We start from the raw sequence: 18,126 nt of genomic DNA, 5'->3' as shown, positions 1-18,126 counted from the left end.
TTGTCATGTTTGAAGAAACAGAAACAATCTCTTCTTCGGGTTTGGCTCCTCCAGCTATCCTTCACTCAAATCTGGTTTGAGTTTTAAAGTATCACCGTGAATCAAAACATGCGCAAAATGAGTGAAGTGCACCAGACAGTTAAACAACATCAGTTGCACAACATCAGACAGCCACTGGCGCTGACATCACACATCGGTTACATCACACGTCGCGTGACACCGGGGCTCATGGGAATTGTAGGATCAAGGCCCCAGGAAATGTTAGACTTCAATCCACCTGCTTTGAAAGTCGATATCAAAGATGTGAGATGAATCAGAAGCCGTGCTGCTAGCAGCATAACCGCCACAGCTAACGCTCACCCACCGCGCTGCTAGGAGGCTGGTAGCAGGCAGCGTAGGGAGGAGGGAGGGAGGAGGAGGGAGGGAGGGAGGGAGGGAGGGAGGAGGAGGGAGGGAGGGAGGGAGGGAGGGAGGAGGGGGGAGGGAGGGATGAGGGAGGGAGGGAGGAGGGAGGAGGGGGGGAGGGAGGAGGGAGGGAGGGAGGAGGGGGGAGGGAGGAGGGAGGGAGGAGGGAGGAGGGAGGGATGAGGGAGGAGGGAGGAGGGAGGAGGGGGGAGGGAGGGCGGGGGGAGGGAGGAGGGAGGGAGGGAGGGATGGAGGGAGGAGGGGGGAGGGAGGGAGGAGGAGGGGGGAGGGAGGGAGGAGGGAGGGAGGAGGGGGGGAGGAGGGAGGAGGGAGGGAGGGAGGGAGGAGGGGGGAGGGAGGGAGGAGGGAGGGAGGAGGGGGGAGGGAGGGAGGAGGGAGGAGGAGGGGGGAGGAGGGAGGGAGGAGGGAGGAGGGAGGGAGGGTGTTCAGCAGAAGGGTAGGGTGTGGCGGTCTGGTCATCATCAGGTACCCCGGTCTGTCTGCTCCACCCACTTCCTGCCCAATGGCAGTGGGGTGGAACGGAGCAGATGGCGAATGTATGACATCGTCACCTCCGTCAGCTTGAAGGTGACGTGTGACGTCATCACGGACGGTTGCTGTAGAGGCAACGGCAGCGGAGAAGGACGGAAAAAGTTTTTTATCTTCTTCTCTTGATATGTTGCAGCTAGTTTCAAGGTTGGAGATGGGCGGTGTGCTGAGTAATAGCAACCAGCGTCCCGCTCCGCCCCCCACACACACACACACACACACACATGCTAATATACACACACAAACTCACACACACACATTCCCACTCATATACACACGCACACACAGGCATGAACACACTCATACACACACATACATTCCATTCACACAACACTCACAAAAACACAAATCACAAAAACGTACTCACTGGCATATGCTCGTCCTACAGACACCACATTTTCAAGACATACACACACTCACAAATGCTCTCTATCTCACACTCACACAAATACACCCACCATCACCCACACCCACACACCCACAAACATAGACACACAGAGTCTTTCTCTCACAGTCACACACACACACACACACACACACATAACCCCTCAGCATTAAGGTAAATAAGGGCTTGCAGCAGTGGACCAATGAGCAGGGCTGCTGGGCAAAGGTGTTTGTGTTTCCTCCCAGCCTCGCCGGATCGTTCATCTCTGCTGCCAGGTAAAGGGCACTCCAAGAAGGTGAAACCTAGCTTTTTTTAATAAGGCCACCTCAGTTTCCATAGTGACCACAGGAAAACATTACAGGGGCGATGATGAGAGAGCACGGCGCTCTACCTGGGCATCCAGGGGAATGCGGGCCCTATTGTCGAGTCAGACATTTATATTCTCCGGCCACTGAGAGGAAAGAGCTGTTCTAGATGAATCACAGTGGGGCCCGGAGACCCTGGTGCCGCTCTGAGCTTCAGGAGATTAATGAGACGAGATTCACTCCTGGCTTTGTTCCAGGTCTCCCAGCTAAGAGGTGTGCTTGGTTCATAACTGTGGTGATGATGAGGCCACTGATGGGGCCTGGATAGAGGGCCGCTAATAGAGCCTCCCTGATAGAGGCCCCCCGACAGAGGCTACCCAATAAAAGCTGATAAAGGCCTGAGGACCTCTGATAGAGGCATCTGATATAGACTGTGAAAGCTGTCTTCATACAGAGGGCCCCTGATAGAGGCCTCTAATAGAGACCCCTGGTAGAGAGCCCTGATAGATGCCCCTGCTAGAGGTCCCTTATAGAGGACCTCTGATAGAAGGCCTCTGAAATAGAGACCCTGATAAACATCACTGATCGCGGCCCCTGACAGTGGACAACATTTTTAAACATTCCACACAACAAAATGACACACAATGCTGAATTTCCTTTCCCTTTCCGTATAATTTATGTATCCATATTTTTTTCAGGTAAAACTCAAACTAAATAATGAACAAGATTAGAGAGTCGAGCAGGAACTCTAATCTGCTCTCTTCCCCCACATGCTTACTACCTACAGCCCTGCAGTACTCAGCCGAACAAGAGAGCATGGGTCGAAAACAACCAACAAAACATTTGCTGATGAATTGTTAACGTCAACAACATTGTCCACTTTGTGTGGGCAAATGGGAGCCGTGTTTCCTTAACGAACAAGTTAGGAATCACAGCCGCAGAATTGATAAGCGATGCACACGTTGTCAGATGCCTGTAGCCGGGAGATAAGCTGTGACAACGGTGTGAAGATGCGCTAGTTTTTTGCCAGCCTTCCCTGCCATAACAGACAAGAACTGGCGTTTTCAAATGACAATGAGCGTGGGATGCGACTGCTGACTGTTGACTGGTGTTTCCTTCTAAGTAAACGAAAAGCATGAGACCCCATTTAGTAACAGACAAGGACAGCCAGATTTCAACTGGGGCTGGAGGAGATCCAAGACATCTCAAATATCTTTTGTCCTCCTCAGCCAACCCCTGCTGCTGAGAATTGATTCATGAGCCGCCACCATCGAGCTCCCACTCAATGCCGTCTTCCGCAGACTAGCAGTAGGCGTCTTACAATAAGATTCATATGCCCTATCCCTGCCCCTTAAGGAAAACAAAACCCTAAATCAACTTATTTTAGATGAAACAGCATTAAGTGGGTACATGGTAGTGGAAAAGATTGATCCTAGTCAAAATCTCGACTGAGAGGCCCAGTTTTAAAAACCTGGAATTTAAATTGCCCTGAACTTTCTCTGTATTCACTCTCTAACCCATTCCCTAAATTACCTTTCTGTATACACTGTCCAATGCCTACCCTTAATAACCCGTCTGTATTCACTGTCTTACCATTTCCCTTCATGATCTGTCTGTATACACTGTCTAACCCCTACCCTTAGTGACCTGTCTCTGTATGCATTGTCCAACCCCATCCCCTAATGACCTGTCTGTATTCACTGTGCAACCCCTACCCTTAAAGATCTGTCTCTGTATTCACTGTCCAACCCCTTCCCCTAATGACCTGTCTCTGTATTCACTGTCCAACCCCTTCCCCTAATGACCTGTCTGTATTCACTGTGTAACCCCTACCCTTAAAGACCTGTCTCTGTATTCACTGTCCAACCCTTTCCCCTAATGACCTGTCTCTGTATTCACTGTCCAACCCCTTCCCCTAATGACCTGTCTGTATTCACTGTGTAACCTCTACCATTAAATACCTGTCTCTGTATGCATTGTCCAAACCCCCGAATTACCAGTTCTGTGTGATCCCCTCTCTCAGAGAGGGGGGCATGTTATCACCATGGTAACAACCCACGGTCACTTTGTGATACTTTATTGTACCATCGTTATGCATGAGCGTTATAATGAGCACAAACATCAAACAAATCCAATGCCTAGCTATGCCTAGACATAGCTCCACACAATGGCATTATGCTATAAGTGTTCGAGAAGCTAAACTCTCTCGGACACCGCAGTCAACTGTTGCCCAGGCAGAGCTCTAGACTTCCAAAAACACCTCACAGCCCGTGTACCTGAGGACTTGAAAGCCTCAGAAAAGGCACTTCTTTTTCATGAAGATCTCCTGTGTTACCTGCGTTCAGAGACAAGTTGAACGTTTCCAAACTGCTGGACGCAGACTTGCAAATACATTTTACCTCTCTTCTCTCTAAATGATTTTAGTAGTCAGTGACAAAAAGGCATAGATGTTGACGGTCATTCAAGAAATATGACCATGTTTAACAAAGGGGAAAAAAATGGTCTCTGTATTATCCAACACCTACTAAAAAGCTAATACTGACATAGTAACCAATAGTTATTTTTAAAAATCTAAAATCAAAGTTCCCCAAGGAACCATTGGTATGTTCTTCTCAACTTTGGTTTTACCTGTGGTTGTCGTCTTTGTTCCTCACTAAGTTAGCTAAGCTTCTATTTTAACTGGACACAAAAGTCACGTGGGGGCCAACATCACCTAAGCGCTCAGCGTAACAACTATATTTTTCTTGTTGCTGGCCTGGCCCATAGGAAACGACCAGAAGAAACAACCACGGACTACTGGGACTGACTCTGACCAGCGAAGAGCAGACCGCCGTGCTGTTGTAGACCGCAGGATCCAGAAATGTTACAACACTCAACACTCACAAAACACCACCCAGGCTTTGTGGGGTTCTGGACCACAACAACGGGAGCTTCTCCTAAATGACTAAAAACAGGGAAGTTGTCTCGTATGAATAAAAGGGAAATAAATCCCACTGCCATGAATGCAAACTCAAATAGCACAAGCTTAGGCTCACACACGGGACTGGGGGTGTGAGGGCGGTGCAGGCCAAAACCATGTAGGTTGTGCTGGCCTGGGATTGGACCTTCTCAGTTCTCAAATGGTTAAGCAGTTTATCTCCAGCCACCAGCTTCCTCTGTCCTTAAACACCTCCCCTCGCTCCCTCTACCTAAACCCCCAATTGAAACGCTTAAGTACTCCCTATATCTCTCCCCCTCTCTCTCTCCCCCCTTACTCTCTGTTCCCTATGTTCAATAATGTTTTTGAAGATTTATTTGGCTTTGTGTTAGGTGTTTCCTTCGAGTGAAAGTAGGGACAACTATTGGCTCAGAAGGCTGGAACTAACTCTGCTGAGAGAGAGAGAGAGAGAGAGAGAGAGAGAGAGAGAGAGAGAGAGAGAGAGAGAGAGAGAGAGAGAGAGAAACGCCAGAGACTAATAAAAGAAAAAAAAAGCCTTGATTTGGAGTCTACTATTGGGTCTTCATGGTACCTTTGAGGTACTTTTAAGTTTCAATATTAGGGTTGACTTAAATTCATTCATTTCCTCCCCTCACCTCTTTTCCTCCCCTCACCTTCTACCTCACCCCTCCTATCATGTTGACTTAAATGCATTTTTTTACAGGATTCGTTTTTACAGAAAGTAAGAGACAATATCTCTCTCATATTCCTCTGCCGTTCACTCTCTCTCTCAATCCCCCCCTCTCCCTTCCCTCTCACACATCTGCCTCTCCCCGCCCCCCCCTTTCTGTCCTCCCTCTTAGGTTAGTGGAAGGACATGGATGTATTATATATTTGACCGTGCATGCTTAAGGTTCCCAGTATATTCAAACTTTAAAGAGCTCATCACTAGGTACACTAGAAGATAAATGTCTGGTAAGTTAATAGACTGCCAAGTCCTTTTACATTTTACACCTTTTTTTGTTGTTCGCTGTCAGAAAGCATATTGATCAGATCCACCTGTGCTTCATAATCATTAGCATTACACATTGTGTCTTGTTGATAAGGCTGGGCTGAATTAAATGAGAACATGGTTATAGATAGTAGTCAGCGCTATGTTGTTAGCCCCACCCACTGGCTGAATGGCGGTACTACAAGACCAAATCAACTGAAGGAAGAGAACTCAGATTCTGGTATGTTGTTTCTACAAAAAACATATTGAGCATCATCAAATTTAGCCCTCAAAATAGCATACGCCTCTGCTTAAGTAATCAACATAGAATATATAAATGCAATGTGCTCCAATGTGATGATAAATATTGTCAGAATGTTTCCAAAATACTAAAATGACAAGAGGAAGTTCACTTACTTGAATTACCACCAACCCAGCACCAAACAACAAAAATGAAGCTGCACAACTTTGAACACAGGTAAGACAGAGCGGAGAGAGAGTGGAGAATGGACGATACAGGTGAGGTAGGTGAAGGTAAAGGTTATTTAAGAAGGACGTAAAAGGTCATATGGTAACATACACAAACTGACACTTCTTTATGGAGGCTGAGGTTCTTAGCTCCTATCTTACCACACCAGTCTCACATTGCTAACGTTACAGCATTTTCAAAAATCGATTTATTAAAGGTAAATTCTGAATAGATGGATAGAACAGATGAACGTGACATCTGGTGCCCAGTGAAGGAGAGAGCCCTGCTTGGTTGACCTCGTTACGAGATTAATAAAAACCTGTTGTTGTGTTTAATTAAGGGTGTGGTGTTCACAGGTAAGACGGGAGGCAACAGGTGTGGACGTAATGACGCATTATTAATACAGGCGTATTTTTAACACAGCCAAATGTTCTTCACACTCTTTTCTGCAGAGATGCCCTTAAAAGTTCAAGGCATATTATGACAGCTTTACATATTCAAATATTAGATAAACGACTAGACCTATGTTATATATTTTGTATATAGGTTATGAGTTATGTATTTAAATATCTAAATTGTTTTCAACAATGTTCAAACCCAGAGGAATCTTTAGTTGTATTCACGGTAACGGTCCGTTACATTTTGGTGGCATCTCAATGGTGTCATATGCCATTTACCCCCTAACTATCAGGAAAACAGTAATCCAGTATAGTCCTAATTTAATGATATAATATTTAGATGTCATATTTACAATGTGCTACTTTAACAAGTGGCTTAAGTCAGCCAACAAGTTAATTCAGTGTTTCCCACACAGCCTTTACTTGGGTGGTTCATTTTATAATAAAAAATGTGTCAATCCGAGAGAACGAGAGAACGAAAAATAAATTCTGTGCACACACTGAATCCAAACATGATCATGCATGGGAGGAAGGATCGTTGTTGGATTTTCCCCATAGAGAAGACGTCTTGCCGAATTAATTTTTAGAACCGATCCGGTGCTCACATATCAGTTTGAGGAATATCAAACATGCTAAATCTCATAAGAGTTCTTGTGTACGCAAATTCATTTTGTAACAGCTTTTTTTGGATTGAAGACAGTCTGCAATAGTTTCCAGTAATGTACACACCACCACAAATAGAAGAAAATTCAGTGGGAAGCACTGTAATATGTACAGTAACATTATAAAGTTACAACAACGTTCAACATGCTCTTTTCTATTAGGATTATTGTGACGCTGATACAAGCACTGGGCTGCCCCACATCACTAAATTGCATTAGAATGAAAAGACATAACCTGAAAAAAAGTAACATGAATACAACTTTAATACATTAACTCGTCCGTGAACATGATTCCTGCCTGACATCAGATTGATTTTCACCTGCAATGATGGTGACTCCCAGGATCCCGGGTTAAATCACAACGTCAACAAACTACGTCTTCTGTTATTGTTTTGATGAGCAACCCCTAGCAGGAGAAATTTCATACCTTTAAAAGAACAACAACCTACAACTACTTTTGTTTGTTTTAACTGAGCATGATGACTCAGTACTAATGAGTTGTTGACAATTTATATTCGCTACATCCATGTTGTGACGAGCTACACATCTTCCAAGGTGTTTAATTGATGGCCTGCTTGTGATTTTCCAATATTAATTAAGGCATTCCAAAGAATCCTGGTTGCTAACGGTTGTCTTGGCAACACAGGCTTCATGGATACAGTTAGACCCAAACAGCTTTTGACAATTTGAGATTCACTCTGTCACTCACACACAAGACATAGACATGGTGTCTATGATTGCATGAGTGTGTGCGTGTGCGTGTGTGTGCGTGTGTGTGCGTGTTTGTGCGTGCCTGCTTGCCTGCCTGGGTGCTTGTGTGAGGGAAGGGGGAATGATGGAACAGGGCAGTATATGGCAGCCTGCCAAACTGCCTTGGGTGTGTGTGTGTGCGCGCATGTGTGTGTCTGTGTGTGTGTGTGTGTGTGAACCTCTTTTCGAGTGTGTGTGTACTTTTGTGTTTGTCACTTTCTCCAAATGCTGTTTTTCGTATGTTTGCTTATGTGCTTTGCGTGTTTTGTGTGTGTTTTTGTTTGTGTTTGAGTGTGCATGTGTTTGTGTGTGTGTGGAGGTTGTGTATCCATGGCGGCTGAACTAGGAATGAAGGAATGTGGTAAACATTGGGAGAAGACAGGGACATATTGCTTCTTACCCTGTCCTTCAACCACAGGCTGCTCCTGTTTTAGATCTGCAGTCACGCCCTGATACTGCACCTGACCGAGAAGTACTCAGCCGAACACAACAGTAACAAACAGAACCAAGCCAAACCAAACGCTAAAAACAGACCCTGGCGGAAGGTAATAAAGAGAACCGAGGTAAACTAAATGGTAGTAAATAGAACCTAGCTCAACAAAAAGGTAATAAACAGAGCCTGGCTTAAAGAAATAAACAAAACCGAGCGGAACCAAACACTATGATCCCAGTTAAACCAAATGGTTATAAACAACTACAAGCTTAACCAAATGGTTGTAAATGGTGATAAACAGAACCAGGCTAAAATCAAAGGCCACAGAACCTAGCTTAGTCAAAAGGTAATGAAGAGAACCAGCCTCAACACAGCGAACAAAGCTTAATTCAGCTCCCTGAGCAACATATTGGCCAATATCAGAATGTCTTACTGTTTCTTAGCTAAAGTTTTTACTTCCATGTTTGATCATTTTAAATATACCTTTAATGTGAAACCCTTTCAGAGGAGTTTATGGCAATACATTTTGAACAGTAATCTGTAGGGACACATTGAGATTGATTTATGTTAGCAAAGACAAATCTAGAATTGAGGCAGTTTGTCTCCAAGTGACAACAAAAACTGTTCAGAATGAGTCTCTCACACAATATCCTTCCTCTCACCTTCTCTCCTCTCCTCTCACTTCCCCTCCACTCACCTCGTCTTCAATCTTCATTCTCTATTCTACCCTCCTTCAGCCCTCCCCTGCTCTTACCCTCCTTTCCTCTGTCCCCTCCGCTCACCTTCTATCATGTCCCGTGCGTGAACTAGGCCTGCCAGTACAAACTGAAAATGAGGTCATCATGGCCCTCCCGCATGTTTCTTACGGCCATTTGTCGTATGTCGCACACCCACACATTTTTAAGCGAGAAAAAGGACGCAAACAGTAACAGAGAGGCGGGAGGGACACATTGTGTGTGTGTGTGTGTGTGTGTGTGTGTGTGTGTGTGTGTGTGTGTGTGTGTGCGTGCGTTTGTGTCTGTGTGTGTGTGCATGTGTACCCGGCTTCCATCAGTATTCAGGGGGTGTTGAGATGAAAGCCCCTCTGCTTTGATCTTATCTGATTGCTACGTGTCTCCTTGTTTACCCCAGACCCACATGTGAAGGTGTGTTAAACCCACTTATATCCCTACCTGCCCTTACCTGACCTCGTTACACACACACACACACGCACACACACACACACACACACACACACACACACACACACACACACACACACACACAATTGCACACAAACACAAATACACCCACAAACACAGTGTCACACACACACACACATTCACACACAAAGATACACAGTCACACACAAACAAAAACACTCATACACACGCAGTCACACACAGACATTCATTTTATAGAGACAATCACCAGCCATCATATAAACTTTCTGTACAGCCATAGAACAACGAACACATGAAAAAGATTTCTGATAACAGTGACCCCCAGCTCCGCAGGTGGGTGTAGCTTTAGTAGGATCATGACCCCACAGGCCACACAGATATGTTTCCCCCTCTGTACTCTGGAGCCCAGACCCCTGCAAAAACCCACCATTAAAACCACCAGTCTCAGGTGATGTCATTATAAGATTAGAACCAGGGAGGTAAAAATACTGCTATGGGGATATGTTTCGAATAACTGCTTTGGCAATGTCAATGTCTATTTTCCTTTGCAATAAACGTATTTCGAATTGATTTGAATTGACTTGAATGGACTTGACTTGACTTGACTTAAATTAATTGAATCTCATTTATTCTAATCTAATTTCATTTCATTTAATTGATGTGCAATGAGCATATTCAGGATGTAATTCTTGGACGGTATGTAATCCTGAATTAACTTCAAGGACTTTAAACGTCCTGGAAGGTCATTCAAGCACATCAGGACCACATCCAGTTCATGGTGGAGATGTGATCAGAGGGACAGATTAGTGTGAATGCTTGTCATGCTGAAAACCCCAAATCCCACACACACATCAAGCAAGCACCCCCTGCACAAATCTCTCTCTCTCTCTCTCTCTCTGCCCTAAATAATTAAGTTTTAGTTTAATTCACTATTTCTCTATCACTCTCTTTCTGTCTCTGTTGTTCTCTCTATCTCTCTCTGTCACTAGCCCTGTGTCCATTATTCTCTCTCTCTGCTTTCTCTATCGCTCTCCCTCCCTCTACTCATTATCTCTCTCTCCATCAATCTCTCTCTCCTCCCCAACTTATTCTGTTTCTCTGTCCCTCTCTCTCTCTCTCTCTCTCTCTCTCTCTCTCTCTCTCTCCCCCTCCCATCACTCTTTTATCCAGCAGCTCTGAAACAACTTCCACACTACCCTCATCTTTCACTGGTTGACCACACACACACACAAACACCACGGTTTGACAGATGCTGGCAGCCTCTGTTTCCAGGGCGTTGACAGCGTCTGTCAGGTGAGAGAGCGTACGAACGCTCCGAGGGCGAGCGACAGGGTCCTTGACTGATGACATCACGGGTGACAGAGCGATTGCATCATAGATCTACACCAGGCTCGACTAATGGAGCCATCAACATCCCAGCTGCATACATGTGTTATCTAGGATGGTGTGAGTTTGGGTGTGTGTTTGTGTACAAATAGCAGTACCCTTCATCATTTTAAACCCAGGAACATGTTTGCAACAACCAATTTGTCTTTTGTGTTGATTCGTTTTGATTTTGGATAAAAAAAATAAGGATAATCTTTATGTTAAACAAGCCAAAAGTGTGTAGAATATCAGACTTACCTAACGAATCCTGCCTGTGTTACACAACTCACAATGAATGTGGTCTCGGTTCACTGTGATGTAATTTCTCTGTGATATCGAGTCAGCGTCGATTTCTTTCACTGTGTTGTCATTTGGCTTTGATCGTGTCTTACGGTGATGGCATTTTGATGGCATTCTGCATTCTATGGTGATGTCACTGTGTTGTGGTTATGATGAGGAGCGTGGCGACTCACCTCCGGACGACGTCGGCTCCGTTCCAGCAGGACAGGGAGTCTGCAGACGCCAGCTCCCTGACACAGAGCTGGTCGGCTAGACCCCCGTAGTACGCACGCCCCTGACGCAGACTGCTCAGGAAGTCCCTGGCACATAGTGATATAGAGTATATACATATATGTATGTGATATATGTCATAATACACAGACGCTATAGCTCAGAACTTATAGCAACACAGCAACAGTTAATGGTTTTGTCTGTTTGGAAAGTTATCTGCCTTCACATTATTCTCTAATAACATTCAAAAATATAGATAATTTTGTTTCAGATATTCAGTGTTTCATATAAAATACGTTGGTAATGATTTTAATGATTTTATTGGTTATCAGCTGTAAAGGTTTGTACTTCAACTAAAAAGGATCAAAAAGAGGAAAAATTCTCTCTCCCTACTTTCCCTCCCTCCCTTCTCTCCCCATCCTCTCCCCCCTTATCTCCCTACTTACCTTCTCCTCCCAGCCAGGGTGTCCCCTCTCTCTTTGACCGGGATTTGCACAGGGATGGACGGAGTGCTGATTGGCTTCCAGCTGCTGGCGGACTGACCGGATGTTCTGATTTGAGGACCACACAGACGATGTACCTGTTGCACCAATGAAGGGAGCCGGCAATTTATCCTTCAGCTGTACAGGGTCTGTGTATTTTTGGAATGTCTCACTAATTACCATATTCTTGGGTTTGTTATGGTTGCTGATTCACGGTTGTCTGAATTTAAACTGTGGCTAGAATTAATTCACAATTGCAGTGACAATATATGGCCACCAGATAGAGCTGTTCATTCTCTTTCTGACCAGATCCTGTGAAATTGATTGTGTTTTGTTGTTAGGTATTTTTGCATGTATGTTTAGGCTTATATATATGTATCTAGCTATACGTTTATTTATTTGTGTAATTCAAGATATTTGTGTATAAACATAAAATATAGAAAATTCAGTGTGTACGTGTTTAATATGTGTTTAAAAGAGTTCATCTATTTAATACAATATATGTACTGTATGTGTCTGTACAAGCATATGTGAATACATATGAAACATACACACACACATACACATACACACACAAACATCCAGACATTGTCAAATACACATGCATGTTGTGAAATACACTCCCGCACTTTCCAACAGTGAGGTCACAAATGCAGACATTTCCTGCAAGACCACAGACAAACATTAAATCAAACTGTAAAATACACACACACACACACACACACACACAGACACACACACACACACACACACACCTGAGCGGCGAGATAGGGTGCGTTGCCCTGAGCGTAGGTCACGGCTTTGTGCAGCAGCATGGGGGCCCCCAGGAGCACCTGCTCTAGGTCCTGGGGGCCCTGCATGCGTGCGGAAAGGCCCTCAAGTGAGCGCACAAAATCCCTCCAGAGAGGGTCTATCTCTGCCACGCTGGCCAGGCAGCCACGCATCACATTGAGGCAGTAGCCCATGCAGGGCTGGGATTGGGTCAGACCCTGAGGAACACAAACACACACACACACACACATACACACACACGCCAACAGTTAAACGCCAACGCATTGAAACACAAGCACAGCATTAAACACGCACACATGCACACATTCAAACAAATAGAAAAATGAAATACACGTGCATTTGTATACACAAACCCGCTTAAACTCACCCACATATACTAATATATATACTCGTATAGTAACCCGATATCCTCTATCCAAATATCTTCATGATATCTATTGTTAGATGGTGATATTAACCCCTGGCCTGCATGTGCTGGCCAGGTGACCTCTGACCTGGCAGTGGGGACAGTAGTGCATCTTGAGCAAGGCATGCCTGCACTCGCGGCTGAGCTGCAGGTGGTCCGTGGTGTTGATGACCTCTATGCCCAGGTGCAGCGCCTGGAGGATGAGCTTAGCTGTCGCGCCTGACCGAGCCATTTGATTGGCCAGGATGCCCGGCGACGCGCCAAAAGGCCTCAGCTCTCGCCGCGTCGACCTCACGCACTCTGCGTAGCCGGCGTCGATGTCGCCGGGGCCGGGGTCAATCAGGTGACCATAGACCAATGGGAAAAGGCGGTCCAGGAGTCGCTGCAGGGAGGTGTCTGGGCTGAGCTCGGAGCCGAGCAGGAAGAGGCCGACGTCGGTGAAGAAATCCCGCACGGCGTCAGCGCTCCCAGCCGCCATGTTGGCGTAGGACTCACGCAGTAGGGCGTTGGTTCGGTTCTCCGCCTGCTTCATCAAAACCTCAAAGCTCTCTGGAGAGAGAGAGGGAGAACCTTCATATTAGGACTTTATATATATATATATATATATCTTTTATCTTTCACTTTTGATATTTTATCAGACAAGAGCAAGAGCGAGATAAATATAAAGAGATAGAGTGACAGAGAGAAAGAGAGAGAGAGAGAGAGACAGAGAGAGAGAGAAAGAGAGAGAGAGAGAGAGAGATTTTGAGATTTTACAAACCAACTTTATTTACATATTAGTTATGTTACATGAACATTAATAAAGTGCGATTTGTGCGTGTCTCTTCAGTTTGAGATAGCCTATCTTTTAAACATGTGTGCAAACAGCAAGTCATCCTCCACAACAGAACAGACAATGTTTTTGTAGCACCAGCGATTTTTAAAAGTGTCCACCTCGCCAATATTCTTATAAAATGTGTACTCTAGCCACAGCCTGGCCCTGATGTTGCAGAGCCAGACTGTGCGTGAATCCTGTCCTTCTTTGTTTTCCACACGGTTTTTTCTACTAATGTAGATTGCCATTTTTGCTTCCCCCGAGAGATAATTTAATAATTGCCACTTGTCCTTCCCTTCTTTTTCGTACTCAGCCCCCATGATAAAAACCTTCTCAGAGAAATTGACACCAAACAAATTAAAAACCAATGCTAAGAGAGTGTAAAACTGTGCGAGCCTCTTGCACTCAGAAAAAACGTGAAAAACAGTCTCACGGAGATTACAGAAAGGACACATGCTCAAAACAGCTGGATTAAGAACAGAAATAAAAGAATTGGAGGCGATGGCGCCATGTAAAATTCTCCACTGGAGGTCGGCAGTCCGCTTCTTGAGGGGGGGTTTATAAAACAACTTCCACTGTGGGCCGGGCCCATTGCGGCCCCCTAACCTGTTGGTCCACACGGTGGGGGGGCGGTTGCTCAGCCCGGCACGGTTGATGCTCTTCACACAGTTCGCATAGAGAGTCTTTTTATCAGCCCTGTTTACGGAGAGCCTATTTGGGCGACAGGGAGTGAGCAGGGAGCCTGTCAGCTCCCCTACCACGGGGCTCAGGTGGACATCAGGGAAGGGGTCAGCGGGGTCTGGTGTGGCTCTCCCTAGGTTGTAGTCCATCAGAAGTCTTTTTTCTTTGATAGACAGTCTCTGTCTCCAGAGCTCCAGGAGTCTCCCTGCCACTCGGTGTGATCGGAGGCCCAGCAGAGTGCCCAGGGCCCCAACATTGTCCAGCGCTGGCCCCACTACATCGAACAGCTGCTGTAGGCAAACAGTCCCTGAACTGCACAGTGCCCCCGTCAGGCCGGGAGTGGTACTGTTGGTGATGTCCAGCCTAGCCCCGTGGATTAGTGGCTCCTTCAACAACCAGTGCAGAGAGTTAGCTTCTTGACGCGTTTTATGACTAAAAAGGGCCCATGACTTAAAAACACCCTGATAAAACGGAGGTAGCCCACTTAATTCTAAGAATTTAGAATCAGTTAAAAACAGAGCAGTATCCAGACCCAGGTTACTTACGCGTCTGAGAATGCAGCTGGCCACATTCCTCCATACCAAGTCTGTCGGACCAGACAGAAACTTTTGTAAAAACTGAATTCTAAAAGTGGCTGTTCTACTGGCCAGGTGGATGAGGCCTTGTCCCCCCTCCTCTCTAGATAAAAACAGCACTCCCTGTGGCACCCAGTGCAACCCATCCCAGAAAAAATCCACCATCTTTCTTTGAATTTGGGCTAATAAGCCTGAGGGAGGGTCAACACATGCAAGGCGGTGCCACAGTTGGGAGGCTACTAGATTGTTTAAAACCAAAACTCTACCTCTATAGGACATATGCGGCAGTAGCCATTTCCATTTTTTAAGTTTACCTTCCACTTTTTCTGTGACGTTCTCCCAGTTCTTCTGGGCTATGGTTTCCTTCCCAAGAAAGACACCAAGGTACTTTAAGCCATCCCTCTTCCAGGTCAAATTTTGGGGAAGAACTGGGAGACCGCCACGCCATTCACCGACAGCGAGGGCCTCGCTCTTTCTCCAGTTAACCCTCGCTTTCGATGTAGCTGTAAAGTCACTAATGATCCTTGTTAAAATGTCCACATCTTTTTGGTTCTTAGTAAAAACAATGACATCATCAGCGTATGCAGATAAGACAACATTCTCACTAAAACCAGGTAAAACCAGACCTTGTAGGTTGGAGCGTATTTTACTGAGGAGGGGTTCTAGGGAGAGTGCATAGAGCATCCCGGACAGAGCACAGCCCTGCCTGACGCCTCTGCACACTCTAAAAGGAGCACACAGACCGCCGTTGAATTTCAGCACACTCTCAACTTCATTGTACAACACTTTGATCTTGGCTATGAAACCAGCGCTGAACCCGAATTTTGCCATAACTTTCCATAGGAAGTTGTGTTCAACGCGGTCAAATGCCTTCTCCTGGTCTAGGGAAATCAAACCAGTATCAATGCCAATGGACTTAGAGACCTCCAAGACGTCCCGAATCAGGTAGACATTGTCTACCATGGACCTGCCGGGCACACAGTACGTCTGGTCCCGATGGATGGACTGCTCCATAGCTTCCCTCAGCCTGTTGGCAAAGGCTTTGGACAGAAGCTTGTAGTCCACACAAAGCAAAGACACAGGCCGCCAGTTCTTTATGTCCTGCAAATTCCCCTTTTTTGGTAGAAGCGTGATGACTGCTCTACGGCAGGACATTGGCATGGAGCCGCAGGCCAGGCTCTCATTAAAAACATCCAACAAGTCTGCAGATAAAATTTCCCAGTACGCTTTATAAAATTCAACTGTCAGACCGTCGATGCCCGGAGCCCTCCGCCCCTGCATGCTCTGTAAGGCGGCTAGAAGCTCCTCGATGTGCAGAGGCCTCTCTAGTTGTAAGTTGGTCGCCATAGAGACCTGGGGTAGCCCACTGCAGAACCCCTCCAGTGTGTCCTTCTCCTCATACTCCGAAGAGTAGAGGGAGGAATAAAAACCAACAGCTCTCGCTCTTATCTGCCCTGGCTCTGTCAGCTCTTGGCCTGTGTCTGAGAGCAATGTGTGGATTACCCGCCTCTGTCCGTTCTTCCTCTCCAGGCCGAAGAAGAAGCTAGAGGGAGCGTCCATCTCAGAGATGTTCTGAACTCGGGACCTGACTAACGCACCCTGTACTTTGGTGTCCAGCAGGTTAGCTAAAGCTAGCTTTTTTTCTTTGAGGATTTCAATATATCCCCTTTCTCCAGATGACTCACTCATCTTTTCCAACTCCACTATAACAGTCTCCAAGTCCTTCATAGACCGAGTGATGTCCTGTGAGACATTGAGGGTGTGCTGCTGACATAGAAGTTGAATTTGAGTCTTTCCATGGTCCCACCATTGCCTAAGACTACTAAAATCCCCCTTTGTCTGCCTAAAAACACCCCAAAAGAAGCTCAAAGCATCCTTAAACTTTCTGTCCAATGTTAAAATAGAGTTAAAGTGCCAATGTGCGCTTTTTGGCTTAAAATCTCTAATTAGAACATGACATACAATCAAGGAATGATCACTAAAACCGGTGGGCAAAATTTTACACATTTTAAGAATGTTAAAATGGTGCTTAAAAACATAAAAACGATCAAGTCTAGCTGAGGAGATCCTATTCTCTCTGAGGTGGGACCATGTGTACTGTCGGCAATCTACATGCGTCCTTCTCCACACGTCCACCAGGCCATGAGAAATGACCAGCTGCCTCAGTGCATGTTGAGAGGCTGGATGTGGCTCTGCATGGTTGCGATCTAATGTCTCATTTTCCGTGCAATTGAAATCCCCACCCAGGAATAGATAATCCTCTGAGTTGCAACTATTTAATTGATTTGTTATTTTTTCTAAAAACAGCTTCCTCTCTGTACCATTGGTTGGAGCATAAACATTTATAAAAACCACATTAAACTGTTCAAACCGAGCTTTAATTAAAAGCAACCTCCCCATGATGACATGCTCGACCTCCATGGAAACTGGAGAGAAACTCCTGGAGAAAAGGAAGCCCACTCCTCCACTGAGGCTAGTGTTGTGGCTCAGGACTACATCCCCTTCCCATTCCCTTCTCCAATCTACCTCATTTTGAGCACAACTATGGGTCTCTTGTAGAAAAAGGACATCAATTTGTTTTGTTTTAAAAGTCTCATAAATGAGTGCCCTTTTTTTTGTCTCCCTTGCTCCATTGACATTGAGACTTCCCATGCTAAAAAGCTCCGTCATGAGTGAGGTATTTAAAACAGAATAAAAAAATAAAAGTAGTGGAACCATTAGCTTAGTTAAGACACACATCAGATATTCTATGCTCGTTGCTGTTCATCTGCCTTCTTGCTTTCAGCACCAGTTTCCTGAGTCTGTACATTTCTTGGTCTGTAATGCCAGATTCAATTCTGTTGTTAGCGTAAAATCTGGCAGAAACATAAAATGCTGGAATATCTGGGAAATATTCCTCCAGCTTGACTCCTTTTGCGTTTTTGGTGTCCTGAAGAAAGGACTTAATTTTCTCCGGTGAATATGTTTTCTTTTGCTGACTGCAACTTAGCTTTTCTATGGGCACGATGTCACTGTCATCTGAGAGACTTTCCTCTCCACTGTCACTGTCTGTCTGTGCAGTCTGTTTTTTCCCA

At 45.5% G+C, this 18,126-nt stretch overlaps 1 protein-coding gene across 2 annotated transcripts in view; it reads right to left on the bottom strand.

Annotated features, from left to right (window-relative positions):
* The window catches only part of gpc5a (glypican 5a), a 132,875-nt gene that overhangs the window by 90,660 nt on the left and 24,089 nt on the right, over window positions 1-18,126 (bottom strand). For both annotated transcript variants that reach the window (XR_013811886.1, XM_079737003.1), the window contains exons 3-6: window positions 13,071-13,531; window positions 12,540-12,773; window positions 11,749-11,882; window positions 11,266-11,391 (exon numbers count right to left, since the gene is read on the bottom strand). Coding sequence is in view for 1 of the 2 variants with exons in the window: in XM_079737003.1 (XP_079593129.1) it covers window positions 11,266-11,391; window positions 11,749-11,882; window positions 12,540-12,773; window positions 13,071-13,531 (955 nt within the window). In the remaining variant the exon portion in view is untranslated. The remainder of the gene's footprint in view (window positions 1-11,265; window positions 11,392-11,748; window positions 11,883-12,539; window positions 12,774-13,070; window positions 13,532-18,126) is intronic.

Source organism: Pollachius pollachius (genome assembly GCF_949987615.1).
Source record: "Pollachius pollachius genome assembly, chromosome: 5".
Taxonomy (NCBI): Eukaryota; Metazoa; Chordata; class Actinopteri; order Gadiformes; family Gadidae; genus Pollachius; species Pollachius pollachius.
Note: the sequence above shows the minus strand (reverse complement) of the source record. Positions and strands in the feature narration are given on the sequence as shown.